The sequence below is a fragment of the Echinops telfairi genome, unplaced genomic scaffold (assembly GCF_000313985.2).
Source record: "Echinops telfairi isolate 266 unplaced genomic scaffold, ASM31398v2 ScPeMD7_2291;HRSCAF=2852, whole genome shotgun sequence".
NCBI lineage: Eukaryota > Metazoa > Chordata > Mammalia > Afrosoricida > Tenrecidae > Echinops > Echinops telfairi.
The window spans coordinates 1271964-1296553 of record NW_022106189.1 but is presented as its reverse complement, the minus strand read 5'-3'; the positions used below and the strand labels follow the sequence as shown (position 1 = coordinate 1296553).

The 24590-nt window shown below is 47.3% G+C and overlaps 1 protein-coding gene across 1 annotated transcript in view; it reads right to left on the bottom strand.

The window, feature by feature from the left end:
- Positions 1–24590, bottom strand: part of RHPN2 (rhophilin Rho GTPase binding protein 2) — a 66828-nt gene that overhangs the window by 14817 nt on the left and 27421 nt on the right. The window contains exons 3-7 of the mRNA XM_004704718.2: positions 15466–15594; positions 11531–11606; positions 6342–6419; positions 5884–6008; positions 4122–4288 (exon numbers count right to left, since the gene is read on the bottom strand). Coding sequence (XP_004704775.1) covers positions 4122–4288; positions 5884–6008; positions 6342–6419; positions 11531–11606; positions 15466–15594 — 575 coding nt within the window. The remainder of the gene's footprint in view (positions 1–4121; positions 4289–5883; positions 6009–6341; positions 6420–11530; positions 11607–15465; positions 15595–24590) is intronic.

Below are 24590 nucleotides of genomic sequence, written 5' to 3'. Positions count from 1 at the left end.
CTGAGCTAGATGGCCGCTTGTTTACCTTCAAGCTTTTAAGACCCCAGACGCTATATCTTTTGATAGCCGGGCACCATCAGCTTTCTTCACCAGATTGTACAACTCTTAATATGATTGGACAATTAAACTGTCTGATATGTGAAGTATATGTCCCAAACAATTTTAGATAAACAAGCAAACTGTGTCCTAGTGTATCTATGAAGATCAGATTTTTGGGGGGGTCTAGAGCAGTGGTTCCCAACCTGTAGGTCGAGACCCTGTTGGAGGTTAAAGGACCCTTTCACAGGGGCCACCCGATTCATAACAGTAGCAAAATTATAGCTATGAAGTAGCAACGAAAATAGCTTTATGGTTGGAGGTCACCACAACATGAGGAACTGTATTAGAGCATCGTGACATTAGGAAGGTTGAGGACCCCTGGTCTTTAGGTCAGAGAGAGAAGTCAGAGAGATTAGAGGCATGAAGGGCCCTGGAGGGGCCACATGGTCCCGAACTGCAGACCTCAGCAAAAGACAGGGTCTTCTGAAACAAGACAGAAAGAAGGATCATCAGAAATAGGAGGAGGAAATGTAGTGTGTGACTCTCCCCATGAGCCTGAAACCAGAACTAGATGGTGCCTGCCGGCTGCTGTTACTGAACATTTTGATCAAATATTCCATAGTAAAATCTTGATCAAAAGTGTGAGGGGGGGGCTTAGGCAGATGCAGAACAGAAGTTCAAATTCTCGTGGCCTGTAGACTTTCTGGGGCCAGAGAGGCAGGATCAATCCCCAAAACTATTATCCTGAGGTTGTCTTTAACACTTAAGCCAAATATTTCCCCCTGATGTCTCAACTCCAAACAAGGGTCTCACTTAACTGGTACAGCATGTCCACGTTGACCAAGCATTGAGCTCTGCACAAGCTGTCTGTGTGGGGTCAAATTCACAGCAGTGACAAAAAACAATCATACCAGGGAGTCTCTGCCGATAGGGAAGGAACCATTTGGAGTCGCTGAATTATACAGGGTTGACTTCCTGTGTCCTGTCATATTTGTTTAAAACAACAACAACAAAGGACAGGGACCCCTCTCACCCCACTGAGTCTTACCATCTTAAAAAAACAAAGAAACAAACAAACAAACAAAAACCTTCATGCTAGCAACAATCCAAAGGACCTTGGAAGAGGATCGCCAAGTCTCATGACCCCAGTTAACAGCAGGGTTCTAGCTGGGTGAGGCTCTGTGCAGAGAATTTACCTAAACTACAGAAACTGCAAGATCATAAGGGAAGCTGTTTTAAGTTTTTTAATTAAAAAAAAAAAATCAGATTCTCTTCCAAGACACGACCGTGTTTCTGTCAAGCAAAGAGAACAGTGTACAATGGACTAATAGTCTTCTCCCCCTGCCATTCCGGCCTCCCTGGAATAGCAGTGGGGAGGCCCACTCACGTGGGCAGAAGCATGCAGGGCGGCCAGAAAGGCCAGGTTTCCCCAGGGCCCAGGAAAGAGCACTGTGCCCACTCGGTGGAAATGTCCACACTCTCTTGCACTAACTGGAAATTAACCTGGGCTGAAACATAATCTCTGACACAAATCCCATCCAACTGGTTCCCCTGGTTTTGCAGCAGGGCACACACTGCCCCACAGTAGGACCAGGGGCCAGGAACCACTGCTCACCTGGGGCTCACACACACTCTCCAGTGCTCCAGCTTGCCTCCTGGGAGTCTATATCTTGGGTGTCCTGGGGACGAGTCCCAAAGTGCACCTGCTCTTCCTGCCCTTCACTCAGATTCTTCAGAAAGGAAGCTGAGCCCAGAAGGGCCTGACCATGAACAAAACCAGCTGGCACACGGGAGCTCAGTCTCCCTTCCATAGGAGCAATCATTTTGCAAACCAAGTTCCCCAGTTAGGCTGGGCTGACACTCTTCAACGCTGGCAGAGCAAACTCAAATTCCAAAAACGTTTCTCTGCCAGAGGTGACACCTCAAGGCAGGACAGTAAGAATCGGCGAGCTGTTGCGCCAGTTTAGGGCATTAAGCCACAGCCCAGTCTGCACTGTGACCTGTCAGTTCCCCACACTGAGTCTGTCCTGGGCAGAGCCCATGCTGACCCACTGCTGTGGGTCCATTCCCACTCATTCCACCTTACAGGACCAAGGAGAACGGCCCAAACGCATTCACATACACCAAAAGACTTCGCTCAAAGAGCAGAAAGCAAATCCACAGACTGGGGGAAAAAGTTTGACAACAATGTATAGACAAGGCACTAATCTCTAAAATTTACAGAAAGCTTCAACACCTCAACAACAAAAAGACGAACACATACCAAAAAACCCAAACTCAACTGCCATCTAATCTGGGTTTATAAGGCTATAAATCTTTATGGAAGCAGAAACCTCTCCCCTGAGGAGTGGTTGGTGGGTTCAAACTGCTGACCTTGAGGTTTGCAGTCCAATGAATAACCCACTATGCCATAGGGGTGTCTCAGACTACGATGGGGGTGGGGTGGGTGCAAAAACCATTGGGCACACTTGAGCTTTCCGAGGACACACACACACACACACACACACACACACACACATTTGCCCAGCAGACTCTGCCTTCTACAGGTCAGGGTGTACAGTTGCATCCCTCCTCCATCCTGTACCTGGTTCATACCAGGATGAGTTTCAAGGGTGACTGGCCAGGAAAAACAAAAGTTCAAATGGGAAAGGGTTGGTGAGTCCTGGAGCAGATGATGAGATAATTGAGCACTTGTGTGTAGCCCTTGACAGAAGAGCAAAGGGAGCAACTTCAGGCTGGCAACCACCATGGATGGTGCCTGACTCACAGGCTGGACCCTAACAGGTGCCGGGGAAGCCATCTGTAATACAATTAGAAAGCAGTGGAAAGGAGGAAGGTCCTCCTCCAGGTGAATTGACAGTGGTTGCAATAATGGGCTCAAACATAAAAAAAAATTATAAGGAAGGCTCAGAGCAGGGCATTATTTAGATCTGTTATACACCTAACAAAGGTGCCCTGGTGGTGTAAGATTCTGTGATTCCCAAGGTCAGCAGTTCAAAACCACCTGCTCCCTGGGAGAAAGACATGGCTTTCTATTCCTCTAAAGAGTTACAGTCTCAGAAACCCCTAGGGGCAGTTGTACCCTGTCCTTTCAGGTGACTATGAGTTGGCATTGACTCGATGACAGTGAGTTTGGTTTGGGTTTGTGGTAGTTACATAATCTGTTGTTAACTTGGGACTATTAAGAGTGAAGGGGTGAAGTTTAGCCTATCAATCAGGTCGTAGCTTGATGACCTTATTTGGAGGTGCTAAGGAGATAAATAGCTTGCTGGAGGTGGGACACACACTCACTCCCTGTGAGACATTCCTGTTGACAAGACACATGGAGCTCTGCTGATGGCAGTCAGAGCCTTGGAGCTGGAGGAGCCACATGGAGACCCACGCCAAAGCTAAGATGATTCCACCGCCACTGGATCCACAAGACTTTCCAACTACTAGCTTTTGATCTTCCTGCACTCGGTGTCATTGCATGTGTTTCATGAGTCTGAAGAGGAATTTACAGACTGGTATTGGACATATGGGCTAATATCAGACATATGGACTTGATCTGGACTGGGCTGGGATGTTTTCTTAATGTTTCCTATACACATATGAGTGTCTATGAATGTTTATCTAAGCTACCCAGACTAACACAGGTTTTAACAACTATAAAAGAAAACCTTTTTTTTAAAACCGTTTTTTTTAAAGCTTACACTTTCACTACGCAAGAATACTTAATCACGTTTTTTTCAATATTGGGTTGGTTTACTGCCATTCTTGGAGCCACTCACTTGGAAAAGATTAGCCATTAACCATAGGATTCACTGAGTCACACTGAGAGGCAGAAGCCAGGGTCTGACCCAGTAAGCCAGTGGGTTGCGAACCCTTTGGGGGTCGAATGACCCTTTCACAGGGGTTGCCTGATTCATAAAAATAGCAAAAGTACAGCTATGAAGTAGCAACAAAAGTAATTTCATGGTTGGGGTCACCACCACATGATGAACCGCATTAAAGGGTGGTGGCATCAGGAAGGTTGAGGACCCCTGGAGTAAGCACTCGCAGGCTCCCAACACTCCCTGCCCCGCGGCCCAGTGGAGACACACCTGCGGCTCTCTGGAAGGCGTCCACAGCACTCTCCAGGCCAGCCCGAGTCTGCCGGTTGCAGCGGGTCCCGATCTGTGTGTAGAGGGCGCCGATGTTGAAGAGCACGCTGGCCTTTTCCAGCAGCAGGTTCTGCTGGCTGACTGGGACCCCGGTGAGGGAGTCATACCTGTGTAAAAGAAACACCTTTGAGGACAGGGGTTACCTGGACGACTCGTACTTGAGCTGGCTTTGGAAGAAGTGCGTGGCAAGATAATAGATTTTTTATTTTCATAGACTTTTGGAAGCCCCCAAATTCCATTATTGTTTTTTTCACGTTCTTTTACATTGAGCTGTTTGAAGTCCTCTCAGACGCTTTGTAGTGAAAACAACAACAAAAATCCATTTCCTCGGTGACTGCCCAAAGGACACATGCAATGGGATTTTGGTTTCTGTGCTAGGTCACATCCCTAATTACTACCCTCACTGACCACGTGGAAAAAGGCACTCTCGCTGCTCTTGAGTCCGTTCCAAATCATCGTGACCCATGAGGCAGGGCGAAGCTGCCCCTCGGTTTCTAAGGCGCTGACTCTTGACCTGAGTGGAAAGCCTTGCCTTTCTCCTGTGGGGCAGCGCTGACCTTGCAGTTAGCGGCCCAGTGCATAATCATTACTCCACCAGAGGGCATAATAAAGGAAACTGTAGAGTTTTTGTTTTTTTAAGGTGGCTTCTCCTAAATGACATGTATCTATTATAAAGCCTACCCACTTTTCCCTGCAGTCTGTAAGATCCAGGACTGGTTGTAAAGCTCATAGGAGGTAAGTGAGCTTCTTCCTCATTCAAGACTAAAGCGGTATCGCTGACAGGGGGCCCGAGTGTATCATGATGGGGTGTCATCAACCTTTCCTGTCCAAAAGGAAGGCCTGACTAGCCGGCCACCACTGGCTCACACTGAATTCTGAATCTGCCCCATCCTAAAAAACTTTTTAAAAAACTCTCATTGCCATGGAATTGATGCTGATTCATAGTGACCCTGTAGGACAGGGTAGAACTTCCCCTTCGGTTTCTGAGACTAACTCTTTACGGGAGTAGAAAGCGCTGTCTTTCTCCCTTGAAGTAGCTGGTTGCTTCAAACTGCGGATCTTCTATCACCAGGCTACTGAACCTGGCTCCAGCTATTGGAATTTACTCTCCAGTCAACCACACTCCTATGGGCACTCAGAAAAACTCACCAAATTCACTGCCATCAAGTCAGTTCTGACCCATAGCAGCCCAGCAAAGTGGTGTGCTATTAAATCCTATTCAGTTAAATCCTATTCATCCTGAAGATCCTGGTCCTAGAAAAGAATCCGATGTTCTGCTTCCATTTGAGTTACGTGTGTGTGTTTAAGAACATGATGCTCTCATATATATACATCACAAATCATATATTATTGTTATATAATATGTGGATACCTGACTCCCTATCCCCCTACCTCAGCATCTGGAATAAGAATTTTTCTTCTTGCGAATTCTTCCTCAGAGTCCTGGTGTTTCCCAACAAAATGAGGAAGAAAAATGCCTCCTTCATTTGGGCTCCCTTGCTCGAAGAAACAGGAAGGCAAGGTTGGTTGGTGCCTGCTCCCCCACAGGTTCCCTTCATAAGTGAGTACCAGCACACTGCCCTCTCTCTGAGCAAATGCAGCAATCAGACAAGAGGGGGCTGCAGTGGAAGGGTAGCCAGCCTGCAGAGGAGCTGTGATGGCAGCTGATGTGGGGCACAGCAGCCCAGGACTCAGCACCTACCATGTGAACAGGATCCCCATGTGCCTGGTGGGTGGGAAGAACCGACTCTCCACAAAGCCCAGCTGCAGAAAGTAACTCATCAGCAATTCAACACCAGCCGCATCCCGGCTGGGCGTCCGACAAGCCTGAAATGAGAAGAACCCCAATGAGGGTCAGCGGAGGAGTGGACACAGCAAATTCCCTTCCATCCTGTTCAGTACTCGAGGTGTCTCTCATTCTTTTGTGGTCATTGGGCCCCACACTGGATTATGAATTCTAGGAATAGGAAGGGCCTTGGACAGAGTCAGGAGTCTTAGAATCAGCTTTGGATGCAGCAAGGGAAACGGATGTTTTGACTTCCTTCTCACCACCAACCACCTCTGACTCTGTGACAACAGGTGACCAGGAGTAGCTATTGTGAGGAGTATACAAGTAGGCTTCCGCCAACCTCCCTGCCTGCCATGCACACAAAAACATACCTGTCTCAGATCCATAAGGTCAGCGATTTCATCTTCATATAAATAGCTATCTTCACTGTAGTGTTCCAGGATAAAATCCTGTAAGAAAAACAGAGTGTGGTGGTAGAAGATGTGATTCAAGACCATGAATAAGGAAAAGCAATCAAGATAATAACCCTTTGGAAAGGATGTGTGGAGTACAGAAAAACATGGGCATACTCGCACGCTGTTGGGATTTTGGGACTGTATAATTCATGTTTTTGTAAATGTAAATATGTATATATTTTAAACTTATGCTGTTACTGCTTTAGTAAAATGTAAAGTGAAGTTTTTGTTTCTTTTTTAAAAATTCAAAGTGTCTTGTGAAACATTGAAATACCTACACATTACACCATCCTGACAAGCATCATAGATATTCTGGGGAGCAGACCTCCTTTGACCTCAGGGCTGCCCTCACAACCTGGGCACGAGGGCTTCCAGGCACAGGGAACTTATGTTCTGGAGACACTGCCCTCAGGGTCTGTGATGGGAGCCTTTGTGAGAGCAACGCTGGGCCCTTCCATAAGTGAATTACGCTGGTGGGAAGCCACCTCCACAACCTCGTGTCTGACACCTGCTATGTCAGTTCACTCAGTTATTCAACAAGTCCTACCTGTCCGGTGGGATCGCTACCGAATTCAAAAACCAACCTCACTGCCATTGAGATGATCCAAACTGGAGGAGGAAGAAGGAGCCTGGTGGACTGTGGTTGATAATTTGCCGGGAGCCCTAATGGTGTCGTGGTTACACATTGGGCTGCTACAACAAGTGAGCTGTTCACAACTACCAGCTGCTGCTTAGGAGAAGGAAAAGGCTTTCTACTCAGGAAGCGATGTATAGTCTCGGAAACCCACAGGAGCAGTTCTGCCTTTCACATCTGGTCGCTATGAGCTAGAATCAACTCAATAGCAGAGCTGACCTGCTACCTGCCAGGTGCTTCCCTAGGCAATCTCAGTGAATGAAAGACAGAGATTCCTGCCCTCCCAGAGCTTCGACTCTAGCCAGGTAACACGGAAAATAAGCTGCAACCCTAAGACCAAAGTGCATTCTACAGTATGTTAGGACACGGTCAAGGTGTGGTGGGCCAGTGGTAGAATTCTCACTTCCCGCACCAGAGACCTGGATTTGATACCTGCCACATGCAACTGAGGCCCAGACAATATTTTGTTCCATCGTGCAGGGGGCCTCCAGGATTTGGGGGCCTATTCAATGGCCTACTCAACAACACCCTCAAACTACCAATTCAAAATCTCTGGGGCCACTAGAGTTTGAGGAGATGGCGAGGATCACAGGGAAACGAAACGAAAGCCGAGTGGGCAGCCAGTCTCAGGACAGTACAGATGGTCCACATGCCTGGCTTGCTCACAGAAAGGTTGGAGAAAGCTCATGTCCACTCAAAGGTGCCTTGGAAGAAAGATCTGGCAATCTGCTTTTAAAATAGCCAGCCATATTCTATGATGCTCACCTTCCCGACACAATTGCTGAAGGCAAAGCAGGTGAATAAGCAAATGTGGCGAACAAAGCTGATGGTGCCAGGCTATCAAAAGACATAGTGTCCAGGGTCTTAAAGGCTTGAAGGTAAAAAAGCAGCCATCTAGCTCAGAAGCAACAAAGCCCACATGGAAGAAGCACACCAGCCTGTGCGATCACGAGGTGTCAAAGGGATCAGGTCTCAGGCATCAAAGAACAAAAATCATATCATTGTGAGTGAGGGGGAGTGCGGAGTGGGGACCCAAAGCCCATCTGTAGGTAAATGGACATCCACTTGCAGAAGGGTCACGGGGATCAGGTATCAGGCATCATCTGAACAAAAAATCATATCATTATGAATGGGGGGTGTGTGGTGTGGAGTGGAGACCCAAAGCCCATTTGTAGGCAATTAACATCCCGTTACAGAAAGGTCTCGGGGAGGAGACAAGCCAGTCAGGGTGAGATGTAGCAACAATGAAACATACAACTTTCCTCTAGTTCCTAAATGCTCCTCCCCCCTGCCCCACTATCATGATACCAATTCTACCTTACAAATCTGGCTAGACCAGAGGATGTATGTACACTGGTACAGACAGGAACTGGAAACACAGGGAATACAAGACAGATGATCCCTTCAGGACCAGTGGTGAGAGTGGCAATACTGGGAGGGTGGAGGGAGGGTGGGTTGCAAAGGGGGAACTGATTACAAGGATCTACATATGACCTCTTCCCTGGGGGACAGACAACAGAAAAGTGGGTGAAGGGAGACGTCGGCCAGGGAAAGATATGACAAAATAATAAATTATAAATTATCAAGGGTTCATGAGGAAGGGGGGAGGGGGGAGGGAGGGAAAAAATGAGGAGCTGATGCCAGGGGCTTAGGTGGAGAGCAAATGTTTTGAGAATGATGAGGACAATGAATGTACAAACGTTCTTTACACAATTGATGTATGTATGGATTGTGATAAGGAGTTGTATGAGTCCCAATAAAACGATTTAAAAATGTCGTTTTTTTTTTCCTATTTTCACACCAGCTTTTTGAAGCCTCTATTATACGTCTGAACCAACGCTCACAAAACCCTCATGAGGTACACACACACACCAAAACAAAACCCTCCTCACTGACAGTAGCCACCCTGTCAGACGGGGTAGAACTGCCCCTGTGGGTTTCTGAGACTGTAAATCTTTACCGGAGAAAGCCCTTCTTTCTCTCACTGAGTGGTTGATGGTTTTGAACTGCTGACCTTGGAGTGTAACCACTACGCCGCCAGGGTACAAGTACCCTTCTTTGGGAATGGAGCTAGATGCCCAAAGTAATTTGAGCAAATCCTTCGGCTAAGGGAAGAAGGGACAGGTGGGGATGAGTGATCACTACACATCATGGTACTTTCTGAATGTTCTGCCTCAATGCCCTTAACCAAAATCAATGAACAGATCAAGCTCTGTCTAAAAGCATTCAACCACTTGAATTCTCGGGCAGGGGAATTAAACAGTGTTTCTTAATGGAGCTGTTTTCAAGCCCTTCCATGTAAAACAGCACAGTATCCCATATTGTCGCTTGACTGACCACCGGGCATAGCGTGGGTGCTTCCACTGGAAAGACAGCTGGAATCGCCCTGGTTCAGGCTGCCCAACCACTTCTGTGGGACTTTGACTCCCAAGTCCAAGTGTGGTTGGGAAAAAATAGAAAGTCCCCGTATTTATTTATTTATTGTGTATGGCTGGCATTGGTGGAACCCCTTTGGGGCCAAAATGACATGCTGGAAGCCTCAGCAGATCACAGCTGGCTCTCTGACCTGCTTTCCTGTGGAATTTGGCACGTGACACATTTGGATCCATGAAGATGCCCACAGAACGTCCCTGTTTCTCCAGGAGAATCTCCCTGTAAAAGGCTCTGGCATGAGGCAGCAACCAAATCTCACAGAAACTATTCTACCCAGGCCACTAAAGACTGTTTTCACAGACACGGGCACTGTCACAAATCCCAGGGACCCCACCAATGCCATGGCTAAAACTTCAGCCAGAGAGCTTCCACTCCTGCATGACTCTTCCCACCCCCACCCTCACCCCCCCACCCAAAAATCCTTATGGGCCATCCTGGGCCTGGCCAGTCTACTGGCTTGCCTTCATCAGCTGTGAAATAAATCCCACATTTGTAAGACCAGGGCCTGGATTAAACCGCCGCCGCCAACACCACCCATCACCACACACTGATGCAGTGATTCCAGCCCTTGGTGACCCCAGGGGAGCCCGAGTAGAAGGGTGCTCCACCAGGCTGACAATGACCTATTTTCTGAAAGGCAGTCAAAGAGACAGTTTGGAGTGGGTTTTTGTTGTTGTTGTTGTTGTTGTTTTTAAATAAAAGTACTTTCAGATGACCCAACCAACAGCTGAGCTGTATTCCTATACTCCCAGCCTGTGCTGGCTGGCTCAGGGCTAGACCCCACCCTCCCTCCCCTCCATCACCCTGTTCTGCTCCCACATGGACATTTGATGTGATTCGTGTCACTCAGTCTGAGGGAGCTGGGGAGTCAAATAGAGAGCGAGGTGGGCATTCCAAGCACCCTGAAGCCCCTGTGTGCCTCTTCCTTTGATGTATTTCTGCCACATCTGCCAGGTCTGAACCCCTTGCCCCACAGAACTGCAGCCCCAAAGGCAGGGCCTGTGACATCACCCGCACCCTGCAGAGTCAGGCACTGACTTCGCACTTAGTGAAAGGGGTCAGACTGCTTGTCAGACACACACCATGAGGAGAAAGCCAGGCCCCGTCCACCTGAAATGGTGCGTGACTTGTGATGTTTATCTTACTACATGGCTAGTAAACAATCAGAGACTTTGTGAGAAAGGAACACACAAAAAAAAAAAGAACTGGAGGGAAAACCCCAAAAGGATAGTGATTAAACTATTTAAAAACAACGCAAAAAAGCAAACTCATTGTCGCCAAGTTGATGCCAACTCATAGCGACCCTGCAGGACCAGACAGAGCTGCCCCTGGGTGTCCGAGACTGTAACTCTTTATAGGAGCAAAAGGCCCAGTGATCTCCCTCGGAGGGGTGGGTGGTTTGGAACCGATGGCTTTGTAGCCCTATGTAAAACGAATGATGCCACCGGGGCACCTTCTTTTAAGGCGTGTTTTTGTGAGGTGTGGTTGAGTCCAATCCGACCCAGGGAAGGACCCTGTGAACAACAGAATGGAGCGCTGCTCAGCCCTGCGCCAGCCTCAGTTGTTCTTATATCTGAGCCCACGGTTCCAGGCATTTAAGAAGAGAGAACCCAGAAAAGTAACCCAACATCTATAACTGATTTTGAAATACACCCAGCCCCAAGAACAAGACGTGGATGACTGATAAAGTGGTGCACTGGCAATCGAGTGTGTGTGAGGAAGGTACTCTCATTCAAGTGCTCATGGTAGGCGCCAGGGGACAAATATGGAGGCTTTCCCTGTGAGAGTTTTCATTTTTCTCATGAAAATTACTGTCATAAAATGTTGATGGGTGGAATGTTGGCTCTTCTTTCAAATTTTTTAAATTCCAAAACGCACCCATACATAAATGAGAAAAGTACCAGGCAGTGTGTGGGCCTCCCCAGAGGGACGTGCACAGACCAGCAGGCCCCACTGGACATGAAGGCCGCTGGTAAGGGATGCGCGCTTTCTGCATTCAGTATCACACCCGAGTCCCGCGCTGGCGCTGGAGGTTTACCTTGAGAGAGACTGAAAAGTCCACTTCTTTGGTCTCCTTCAGGCCAAGAGGAATCAGGGGAATGGTAAACGCCTCCCTGAAAAACACACCAAGCTCTGAGACGAGCCCTAAGCTCGCCACTTTGCACCCCCAGCCCAGCTCCTGCCTCTCTCCTCAGGTCACTCCGCTGGTGGCCGGCCCTCTAGTGAGTCCACTCTGGCTGCTTCCCGGCCACAGTGCCTGTTCCTTGGGACTCCACAGCCAAACACACAAGGCCCCTAGAGTCTTGGCCCCAACGTTCCCCTCGGGGCACAACCTCCCTTGAAATCACTGTTGAGAGCCCGCTGTGCACCAGGGTCTGTAGTGTACCCTACTTGGGTACACTACCCTGCCACACTGGGTGTGACCTTCACCAGCCCCCACCTACCCACCCCCTCCTCTAGCACCATAGGGAGCCCACCGGACCTCAAACTCAGAATAAGAGCCCTCGGGGTTTCCTCTTCTGGGGGGTGCCTCTCTAGGTGTCCTAGACCCTTGAGGGAAGGGGTCCACCCAGTATTTCTGTGCTCTGAGCACCCAGCACAGAGCCAGGCCCAGGCCTGCAGCCTCCCATCCACTGGCCAGCTGGGAAGCCCAGCGGTTGCCCTGGGAGTACTCATTTAGGCCTGCATTCTCAGGGGCAGGACCCACAGGAAGTGACCCAGTTCAGGCCGTGTTTTGCAAATAGAGATTTAGCTCCCTGACAGGTAACAGGAGACCTCCTTGGCTGCTCAGCCCAGCCCAGGGGGAAGAGCAGGAAGGCTGTAAAGGGAAATGGCCCCTGTGGCCGAGGAAACCCCACTGGGCTGGGCTGCCAGCACTGAGAGGCAGCTAAGCGGGTGGGGAAGACAGAAGAGGAGGCAGATGCGACACTGCCTCTCTCCTCAGGGGCCCCAGCGCCTACCATACTCACTCCACTAGGCCGGAGGAACAGCAAAGGGCCCCAAGCCCCACACTAAGTGTTCCAGCCCTGTCCTAGCCATCATATTCTATATGATCCCATATAGTGAACGGTCTACCTCGTCCACTTACTGCACAGAGACCCTAGAAGGCAGAGTATAACTGCTCCTCTGGGTTTCTGAAGCTATAAATCTTTATGGGATCATACTATTGAAGTGTATGATGTGTGACTTATATGCCACTAAAACTGTTAAAAACAAAAACCATCACAAACTTTATGGGAGCTGAAAGTCTCATCTTTCTCCCATAGAGCAACTGGTGGGTCCGAACTGCTGACTTTAAGGCTAACAGACCAGCATGTAACCCACTGCAGCACCAGAGCTGTTCACCTCCGACGGAGGCAGCGAAGGATCAAATCTGCTCTGAGAGAAAAAGAAGGCAGAGTGGAGGGTGAGCCTGCACTTCTCTCTCCTTTCCTCCATGGTCCAGGGAACCACGATGTGACCGCGCAGAGCTCTTAACGGCATGCCTGCATGGGAAACCCCAGAAATAGACAACCCTGTTTCTGATGAAACTCTAGCTTCTGCCTTGCCTCCTCAAGGGACTCTGAGCTGACATTCTAGGCAGCTGGGGGAATTCTGATCTTGTTCTAATTATGTATTCAGGACCCCAATAGGAGTCAAAGGGAAAGAGGGGGCCTGCCTCTGAGCCAAAAGAGACTGACATGGAATCAGTCCTTTGGGCTTGGGGACTCCTGGAGCCTCGTGGCCCAGGAGACAGAACTGTAGCACCAGAGACAGCAGGAAGCAGTGGCAGCAGGACCGAAGCACTGCGGCCGGCCGGAGGTGAAGGATGCTCCTGGCCCACACAGTGTGAGAGCTGAGCTGGCCTTCCATCAGAGTGGGATGCCTCTGGGCACTTACTGGTGGGCTGAAAGAGCAGTGGAACATGTGTTCGAGCAACGCAGGGGCAGGTTGAGGGGCCCAAGAGGCCCAAAGGCCAGAGGGAGGCTTGCCAATGGGCATGACAGAATAGGCTGATCTGACCCAAAAAATGTATCCTACATTATTCCTGAGCCTGAGTTGTAATCTGTTACTTCCTTAAAAAAAAACAGAATTGTGTGTGTGTGTGTGTGTGTGTGTGTGTGTGTGTGTGTGTGTGTGTGTGTAAAATACCTGTTGTCACAAGGAGAAGAAAAGAGATCTCACATACTTACATTTTTTTCTCTGGCTCTGAAACACACTCAACGAGCAACATAATAGAGCATTCCTGAGAGGAAGTGTAAGTGTGTGAAAGGTCTTCCTTTACTTCATCCAAGGAACTTTTTTTTGACAGGCTTTGCCCTAGGGCTCCCTTACCTTTGGAGAAGTCTTGTTTCCTTGCATAGGAAAATACAAAAAATCCTCCATTGGAGTTTCTCAAAGTTATTTATTCATAAAGATGGACATTTCTTTCCAAGGTCGCTCACCATTTGGGTGGGTAATTTCCTTGGTATTCTGAGATTTTCTGAGGGCCATATTCAATATTCTATTGAGAAATAGTCAATCAACATGGCCCTCATGTGACGTATTATAAGTCTGGATTCTGTGCCTGTGGCTATAATCCCATTTTGGAGGGAGTTCTTTGCACAGGATTAAGGTGGGATTAAATCCTGGACATTAAGGTATGAATCAAATCACATCCTTTGCTTACCATGGGGTATGGTCTACTAAAAAACACCCCCACGAAAGCCATTCCTCTGTATACGATCCTTCTTGGACAAAGAGAATTCCCACAACCACTGGAAGAGCACATTGAAGATGCCACTTCTTTCTGAAATGGCAGAGGCCAAGACTGGAGACCAGAGACAGTGGAGGCTCAGAAGAGCAGCGCTAACACTATGGGGTGACTCCTTTTCATGGGGCCTGTGTCTAGGTGACTGTGAGCCAGTATGAGAGGCAGGCTTCTTGGTCCAAAGAAGTGGAGGCCAAGGGACCACGTGGCAAAGGGGCTGAGTGCTGGAGAGAGATTTGGCTACTGGCTGAGGACCAATAAATGTATCCATACTGTCTACTGATCCTGACTTGTTATAACCTATTAACTTCCCTAATACGAGAAAATCAAACCCACTGCCATTGAGTTGATTGAGACTCACAGCAACCCTACAGACAGGGTAGAGCTGCTTTCTGTGAGTTTCCCAGACTGAAACTCTACAGGAGTAGAAATTCCTGTCTTTCTCCTAAGAAGTGCCTGGTGGTTTTGAACTGCTGACCTTGCAGTTAGTAGCCCAATGCATAGCCAGGATGCCAATAGGGCTCCTTCGACTTCCCTTATCAGCCCCCGGAATGGTGGGTTCTGTCTGTGAGCTCTGTGTAGCTACTGCAGTGAGTTACAGAATCTAGGTGGAAAAGTAGAGAATGCTGTTTAAAACAGAACATATCTGCTCCCCGCAAACACTCCTGTGGAAAATCTTTGCATTAGAATGTCCATTCCTCAAATATCTGGCAGGCTACATTTCTGTTACACCACCTCCTGAAGGAAGTCGCAAAAGGTCCCACAATCTGACGGAGAAGATCCTGAGTTAAAGCTTTTATGCCTTATATCAATAGAAGGCCCCAGAGTCCGGCCCTGCATATAGCGGTCAGGCAGAGTGGAGAGGAAAGCAGTGGTGGAGATTGGTGGGGGAGAGAGAAAGAAAGAAAATTCAGGCCCCACCTGACAGGTCAGCTCTCAGAGCTACCCACAGAAGAGCTTCCGGGCCTCTTCATGACAATCGCCACTCGGCCTAGACCCAAACACATAGTTCTCCCATAAAGCCGTGTCCAAAGACGTACCAGGACAAGCGCCATTTTGTTCAGCTCTCCAGGCACTTCTCCACATGCCACAGGTCTCATTCCTTTAAACCTAGCACCCCATGCACCCCCCAAGCCTAGTCATTCCCATCTTCCAGAGTGGGCGCTGCTACAGCCTGGGGCCCCTACCTCCTACTCAGCCTGTCCATGGGCCTGCCCCTCCCACAGGAAGTGCTGTCCACTTACTCTGCACCCTGATAGACGCCCACTGAGATGTTGAGCCCCTCGAGCTCTTCCTTGAGCATCTGTAGGTCGGAGTTCACAAAGCTCAGCTCCAGCCGCACCTGTTCCCGCACCTTCTGGTTTGTGGCTGCCCTGTTGAGAGAAGGGAGAGAGGCGCCCTCAGCTGAGCCTCACTGGGCCAGGTTAGCATACCCCCCGCCCCCCCACTCGCCCCCCACTGTGGGAGTGCTAGATGTGGCCGCAACAGGGGTCTCGTGATGTCTCTGAATCACCAACACTGAGCTGACAAGCACGAACCCTAAGACAGTCTGCAGAGATTAGCCTTGGGAAGAGGAAAGAGAACTGCTTCTGATCACCCCCAAAGTCTGTAAGCTATCCCCTTAGAAGGAAATGAATGGGAGCAGAAAAGACAGACTTCCGAACTCCTAGAAGCTCAAAAACTCCAAACTCACTGCTTTTGAGCATAGTGACTCTACAGGACAGAGTGGAGCTGTCCTGGTGGGTTTCTAAGACTTGAAATCTTTATGGGAGTAGAAAGCCTCATCTTTCTCCTTCAGAGCAGTTGGTGTGTTCAAAATGCTGACCTTGTGGTTAGCAACCCAACACGCAATCCACTATTCCAGGGCTGTCTCCATAAGGCTAATATTACCTTAATCCCAAGCCAGAGAAAAACATCTCTCTCTCTCTCTCACACACACACACACACACACACACACACAAGACCAATATCCCTCGTGAATATATTCCTAAAAACCATCAACAACATATTAGCAACCCGAACATGGCAACATATAAAAATTATTACACACCATGATCCAAACCCGCTGCCAAAGAGTTGACTCCCATTCATAGCGAGCCCATCTATATTGTAACGTGATACAGAATTGGCTGCTTTCTCCGCAGCAGCAGGAACCAGAAGGATGTTCATCTTTCCCACTTCTAATCAGTACTGTTCTGGAGGTGCAAGCCAATGGTAATCAGGCAAATAAGAGAATTAAAGGTATCCAGATTGGAAAGGAAGTAGCAAAACTATCTTTGTTCATAGCTATAAGAATCAAATCCACATGATGGCATGATCCTGCTTATAAAATCCACAAAGACTAGAACTAGTAAATTCATCATGACGACAAGTTATAGGATCACTATGTTAAAAAACTGGATTTATTTTTTTAATGGTTTTATTAGCACTTTATCTACATGTCATACGATTCAATAATTCAGTACCATCAAGAAAAGTTGTACAATTGTCGCCACATTCAATACTAGAACATTTTCTTCTTCCTTGAACTCATTGTTATTTATGTCATTATTTTTTCCCTGATTGTGGCAAAAATACACGCAACAAGGCATTCTCCAGTTCCACAGTTACTACTTGCCTAATTCCGTGCCATTGGTTACACTGTCCGTGCTGTACAATCATTACTGATACCCTTGTCAGGAGTATTCCACCACCAGTGACAAGCTCAATGATCTCTTTTCCTGTCACCCATGGCAACCATTGGTCAAGTCTGGTTTCTTTTCTCGTTTTTCAATGGTTTTCTTGATATAGTATTCATAGATCATACATTTCCATAGTTAAATTGCTTTTAGAATGAGTTGTATACACATAATCACAATCAGTGCTAGTGCTCCCTCCCTGCAACAACTGTATTTCTACGTACTAGCCGGGCAGCATCTTAAAATGAAATTAAGAAAACAACTGCATTCACAATACCATCAAAAGGAACAAAACACTTAGGAGTAAACTTAACAAAAGAAATGAGAGATATTTGTCCCGTAATGGCACAATATTCCTGGAGATTAAATAGAGAGACCTTCCATGTGCACGGCCTGGAAGACTCACTATTGTCCAAAGGCGAGCCTTCCCAATTGACCAAAAGAAGTAACACAGTCCCAACCAAAACCCCAGGAAGCTTTCTAATGGAATTGACAAGCAGGACTCAACGTTTACTTGGAAACGCAAAGGGCACAGAAAACCACCAAAAACAACTTTGGAAACGAAGAACAAACTCGAAAGACTCGGGCTGTCTGATTTCCAAACTTACGAAGCCCAGTAATTCAAATGCTGCGGAGCTGCCACAGGGACAGGCAATGGAACAGGACAAGTCCCAAATAACTCTTCACACTCATGGCCAACTGGCTCTCAACAAGCTATCGAGAGAAGTCAATGGAGAAAGGTTGGTCTTTTCAACCAATGGTGCTGGAGCAACTGGATAGCGATACATCCGAGGTCAGAGTGCCCACGACCTCCCCCAGGTCCAGCGATTTGCTAGGATGACTCACCATATAGTCATACGCATGACCATGACTGCTTTCAGTGGAAGAGCACAGAACACAAGCAGCAGAGGACGAGGGAGCGGAGGTGAAGACCAGAAGAAACCAGGCATGAGCTGCTCATGGTCCCCTCCCCACGGAGTCACTCAGGATGCGCACAGCTGTGACCAACCAAAAAATCCACTCACTGCTACTGAGTAGAAGTTGACTCAATGCGACCCGAAAGGACGGGTAGAACTGCCCCTGTGGGTTTCCAAGACTGTAACTCTTTACAATAGAAAGCTCTTCTTTCTCCCGAGGTGCAGCTGGTGGTTTCGAACAGCTGACCCTGTGGTTATCAGCCTAATGCAAGTAACAATGCATGCAAAATGTGGTCCACCAGGGAAATTCTCCAGAAACTAATGTGGTAGGTACATAATTTCATGTCACTTTGAAGATATAAAAGTGTAGGGGTGGTATTCAACCTGTCCATCAGGTCACAGCCTGATGATCCCCCTGTGGACATGGCCTTCTCATAAGGAGGTCCCTGGGAACCTCCCCTTCTCTTAGCCTTCACCTTCCTGCTGGCTGACCCCAACCAACTGCTGCCAGAACCACTGCCATTGAATCCACACGACTTTGCACCCAGCAGCCTGTGATCCTCCTGCATGCTGCATCATTGCATGTGTCGGCGTGCGTCTGAAGAGGGGCTTCTGGGCTAGTATTGGACTTAAGGACTTATGTAGGGCTGAGCTGGGATGCTTTCTTGATATATAATTACTTCTTGATATAAAACTCTTCCTTACACGTGCATGAGTGTCACTGGATTTGTTTCTCTAGTCAACCTGGCCTAACACAAAAAGTAACAAGGATTTTCCCCAGGTGCTGGTCCCATAGGCCTCTTCTACCTAGCAAGGTTCAAAACGCCCTACTCCCAGAGAGAAAGCAGGTGCTTAGCATCAACTCCAGTTTGAGAAGTTTGGATATAAACATTGTTCTTAGCTGCTGTTGGGTTGGCCTCTGACGCCTTGGGATGCCATGCACACTGAAATGAATTGCTACCCGGTCCTACATCATCCCCATGACTGGCTGTGGCTAGAACCACTGTGATCCTTAGGGTTTTTTTACCTGGATGATTGGGGTGGGGAGGGCACAAATGGGCAGTGGATAGACATGCAGTGACTTACCCAAGAGTTGAATGTGGGCCTCCCAAATCAAAGGTGACAACTACCCCTGCCTCACCTTAAACAGTGAACCACCCTTCACTGATGTCCGCTTAATGATGCAAATCTGCTGAAGTCTAAGTTTCCAGATGCTAACCCAGAAGCAACCTGGTCAGCAAGTTTTCCCAAGAACAAATGAAACGCAACTTAAATCACATAGCAAAAAAATAAGTCTCATAGCATGCACAAAAGCGGGTCCGAGACCTCAGAGTAAAAGCTGAAATCCCTCTAAAACTTCTGGGGAAAGTCTTACTGACTGCAAGCTGGGGAAAGTATTCATAGACGTCCACCATACGCACACTTTGTAAGAGAAGAAACTGATCAAGTGCACTTTGCCAAAAGGATAAATGTCTTAAAGACTCAGACGACGACGCTAACCAAATGGAAAGACAGGTCAAAGACTGGAAGAAACAATTTAACAGTAAAACAAAATTTCTTTTTTTTTTAATGGACAAAGGAAATGATAAACATTTTATTTTAAAAGTTATATTAATGGTTAGTAAGCAATGAAAAAATGATACTCAATATCGTTAGTCATTAGACCCACTGCAATCAAGTTGATTCTGACACATAATGGCCCTCTCTCTAGTCTCCACAGCTATAAATCTCTACAGGAAGTGCAAAGCAAAACCACCATGACATACCAGCACACACCCACTATACTGGCTATTTCTAAAAAGACAATAACAAGTGCTAAGAGTAACTGGAACCTTCTACACTGCTAAATGTAAATGGTACGGCCACTTTGGAAAACTGTGGCAGGCTCTGAAAAATAAACGTAAACTTAGTATACAACCCAGCAATTCTACTTCTAGGAACCCATGAACGAGAAGTGAAAATATGTCCACATCAAGACAATTATATAAATATCCATGGTGGCCAAAAGTGACAACAATACAAGTGTTCAATGGATAAGAAAAATGCGGCATATCTATAGAAAGGTGTTCTCTGCTTTCAGCCAAGATCCAGCTGACGTTAGCAACTGTATCCTTCATTTCACTCTCTTCTACATGCAGCTTGAGTTTCTGGCAGTCCCCTATCAATATACTGCTACAACCGTTTTTTGAATTCTGCTGGATTACCCTTCATTGGAATAGGCAACATGGGCACAAATATGGATCTCTTTTAATCATTCAGCCAGATATCTATGTGTATCTTCCAAATTTCTTGGCAAAGATGAGTGAGCACTTTCAGTGGTGCATCTATCTGTTGAAATATGTCAACCCAAGAGGAAAGTAAAAGGAAATGGAGGAAAGAACTAGGAGGCATAGGACATTTACAGAGGTCTAAATACAGGCATGTACATATGTAAATATATTTATATGTAGCGATTGGGAAATAGATCTATGTACATATATTTGTATGTTAAGTAGTAAGGTAGCAGACGGACATTGGGCCTCTACTCAAGTACTCCCTCAAAGCAAGAACACTTTGTTCTAATAACCTGGCATTCCATGATGCTTAACTTCCCAACCCAATTGCTGAAGACAAAATGGGTGCATGAGCAAATGTGGTCAAGAAAGCTGATGGTGCCTGGCTATCAAAAGATATAGAGTCTGGGGTCTTAAAGGCTTGAAGATAAACAAGCAGTCATCTAGCTCAGAAGCAACAAAGTCCACATGGAAGAAGTACAACAGCCTGTGTGATCATGAGGAGTCGATGGGATCAGGTATCAAAGACTCAGAACAAGAAAATCATATCCATGTAAATGAGGGGGAGGGTGGAGTGGAGACCCAAAGCCCATCTGTAGACCATTGGACATCCCCTTACAAAAGGGTCACACGCAAGAGATAAGCCAGTCAGGGTGCAGTATAGCACCAATGAAACATATAGCTTTCCTCTAGTTCTTTAATGCTTCCTCCCCCCAATTCTACCTTACAAATCTGGCTAGACTAGAGCTTGTACACGGGTACAGATAAGAGGGATTCCAGGACAGATAAACCCCACAAAACCAATAATGAGAGCAGCAATAACAGGAGGGGAAGGGGAAGGCAGGTGGGGAGAAAGGGGAAACCGATCACAATGATCTACATATAACCCCCTCCCAGGGAGATGGACAACAGAAAAGTGGGTGAAGGGAGACATCAGTGTAAGTAAGACATGAAAAAAATAATAACTTATAAATTATCAAGGGTTCATGAGGGAGGGAGGGGAGCTAATGAGGAGCTAATACCAAAGGCTCAAGGAGAAAGCAAATGTTTTGAGAATGATGATGGCAACAAATGTACAAATGTGCTTGACACAATGGATGGGTGGATGGATTGTGTTAAGAGTTGTACCAGCCCCTAATAAAATGATTAAAAAAAAAGAAAAATATGTCAACTGGTATTCTAAGAATTCCTGGAGTCTTCCCTCGAGACATCAGTGTAAGACATAAAAAAAAAATTTTGTAAATTATCAAGGGTTCATGAGGGAGGGAGGGGAGCTAATGAGGAGCTAATACCAAAGGCTCAAGGAGAAAGCAAATGTTTTGAGAATGATGATGGCAACAAATGTACAAATGTGCTTGACACAATGGATGGATGGATGGATGGATTGTGTTAAGAGTTGTACCAGCCCCTAATAAAATGATTAAAAAGAAAAGAAAAATATGTCAACTGGTATTCTAAGAATTCCTGGAGTCTTCCCTCGTGCCCTACCCACAATACCTCCAGGGTAGCTTGGACTTCTTCAATACCATCCCTCAGCTCTTGATCAAATGCTACCTCCTCACCCAACTGTTTTCAGTACAGCGGCCCTCTGGATCCCTCCATCATCTTTGATGTTCATACTGTGCTAACCAATATTTTGCCCATATGCCAAAACAATAACAACAGAACCCAACACTGCAATTGAGTCATTTCTAACTCATATTGACACTGTCGGGTTTCTGAGGCTGTACATGTTTATGGGAGCAGATAGGCAGCTCTCTCTCCTGGGAGCGCCTGGTGTGTCTGCCGTCCAACGCCCACTTTCCTGCCAGCAGCACCAGGGATCCCTATTTTGCCCACAGAATTGTTAACTATTGTAACTCATGATGAGGTTTGTTTTTGTTGTTGTTGTTGTTCTGTTCTTTCCGTTTGAGAAATGCAAGCGTGTTCTTCCCTGTTGGCTTTCTAACGCCAGGACTCGGCACAGTTCATTGTAATACTTCAGTCCGTCTTCTCAAGCTGCCCTTTGAAATCTTCTGATTGACTCTTCTACTTCAGTATTTCTTCCTTCCAATGTAACTATGCTACATGTGAGAGCAAGTTTCAGAGTCTCTTCTCACATCTACTTTGACCTTTTCTTTCTTTCCTGTCTTTTTAATGACCTTGGGCTTTTTACATTGATCCTCCATCAGCAGTGTTCAGTCCATCAAATATATTCTTGAGATGATCTCTAACTTCAATTGGGATATATTCAGCTCATATTTGATATATTCTGCTTATATTTAATATGTTCAAAAATATATTAAGAAATACTTTGGCTCTCCTGGCCTTGTTTTTATTTTCTTCACCTTCAAACTTGAACCTGCATATGAGCAATTGATCTCTCATCTGACCCTGGGCCTTGTTCAGACTGATGAATGATATTAAGTGTCTCCATCATCTCTTTCCACAGATGTAGCGAAAGCCTTATCGATAGCCAAATCTCCCATATTCTTCTTCGTGCTCCCAAATCCTAAATCATTTATGCTGTAAAATTACACATTGTTTTGAGTATGTTAAGGTGCTTCAAAGACAGCTTGGAATAAAGTAAGATAAGCAATTCCTACAGGAAGGACTGTTGCCTTACATTGCTTTTATTCCTTCTGAAATCTGCCCTCTCCCATGGCGTTTGCCATCTTCCACAAAATAACGCACATTGTATGTGTCTGCATGTCACACGAACACCTTGAATAGCATTTTCCTAAATGCAACATGTCAATTAGGGATTTACATGTTCATCGCATCCATCTCAACTTGCGGGGGGTGGGGGGGTGGGGGGGTTGGTCTGTTTGACAAATCGGTTATTATATCCTTATCTCGGAGCCTGTTGACAAGGAGGTTTGCTCCCTCACAGCCTATCTTGGTGTTTCTAAAGCAGCCCTTCTCCCTTGAGGATCCCTTCCATGCTCTGCAATCGCTTTCTCCAGTGTCAGAAGAAATCACTTTGTTCACCTCTGACGTGGTCTTCACAGAAGCCAGCCCCAGCACAGGAGGTGTGCAAGCCAGTGCACCCAGGGCCAGAGGCTGCTCCCCATGGTCTCACACACGTTGTCCCGCTGGCCGTTCACCCCGCGTGGGCCCTCTGAATCGCTGACCCGTGAACATGCCACAGCACTAGCATGAGAGAAAGCGCCAAGTCACAGAGAGCTCATGTGTCCCTCTCTCAGACAAGCTGGGTCCAAATGTCTGCCCAGCCCTGGCCCTGTGCGATGTCCTGTCACCTAGCTTCATGCGGGAACAACACTAGGGGGCCCAGGCATGAGCAGGCAATCACCCCCACCCACCACAGCATAAGCCCCATGCAACCTGGCCTGTCTCCAACATGACGCACCTGAGTGCAAACTGGCTGCAAAGAACCCCACAGCTCTCAGGCCTGATAGGAACCCAGAGCAAACGCACTGCCTCAATCACCTTCCCATTACACAGCTTACTGAACAAACACGGTCAAGTAACACCACTGAGCGAGACCAAAACCACTTCTGAAAGTGTCACTTGACGTGCAAAGGGGGATACTACCTAGAACTTCGTTCAAACAGAATTTCATCATTTCCAACAGCTAAGTGTGTATGCATGTCAATTACACGGACACACTGTTTTTAATAGAGACATATGATAAAGGAGGCTTAATACATTTCAGCTGATAAAAAAACACCTGGAAGAGTGACTATTCCTCTCTGTAGGCAGTGAGGTGGCCGATTAATTCTCAGCAACAGAGTGGGCCCAACTTAAACACAACAATTTAGATCTGATGCCCTCCTCCCAAGTCACGGCTTCCAAATCAGGCTGGCTTATGGTTTTTCCACCTCTCCACATTGATGTGCCTAACCTCCCTCCTCTTGGCTCGGCAACAAGTTAGCATTTGCTGTTCTTTGGATGTGGACCTAATTGTGTGGGTCACTCTGGAAAAGGCTGGTTCCGGGCGGGGCCTTGGCGCTGGGTTTCACAGTACTGACCTGTGGGGGAAAGGTGACTCAACATCACCCACAGCATTTAAGCTGGGTTTCTAACACAGGCTGATAAATGACTCCTCAAGAACCCACTCGGGGTGGGGTGGGGTGAGGGCAGGGGTCGGGGATGCCAGTTTAAGATGGTGGGGACACAGCCTGACAGAGTGTGTAAGAACAAAATCCACTGGCCCAAATCCGGGATTAAGACCATTCTTGGTCTCCCATCAGTACTGGTGCTCTGGACCCCAGCTGCCCTTCTCTTAGCTTCCACTTGAGGGCTGTGTAGTCGGGCTGATGGGATAGCCAGAAGAGGGCATTGGGATCACTTGGGGAGTGGCAGGAAGGCACCTTCAGCCATTCCCGCCTAGAATGTCCACCCGGGTCCTTCCCCAGGCGCTCTCTGGCTGCGTCACCAAGAAAAGAACCATTGCCGTGGATTCTCACAGAGGGATCAGGAGTCTTGCAGAAGGCTAGGATGAGCAGGTGGCCCGTTTACTCTGTGAGAGATCAACCTGCCAGGTGGGAAACACAGGGAA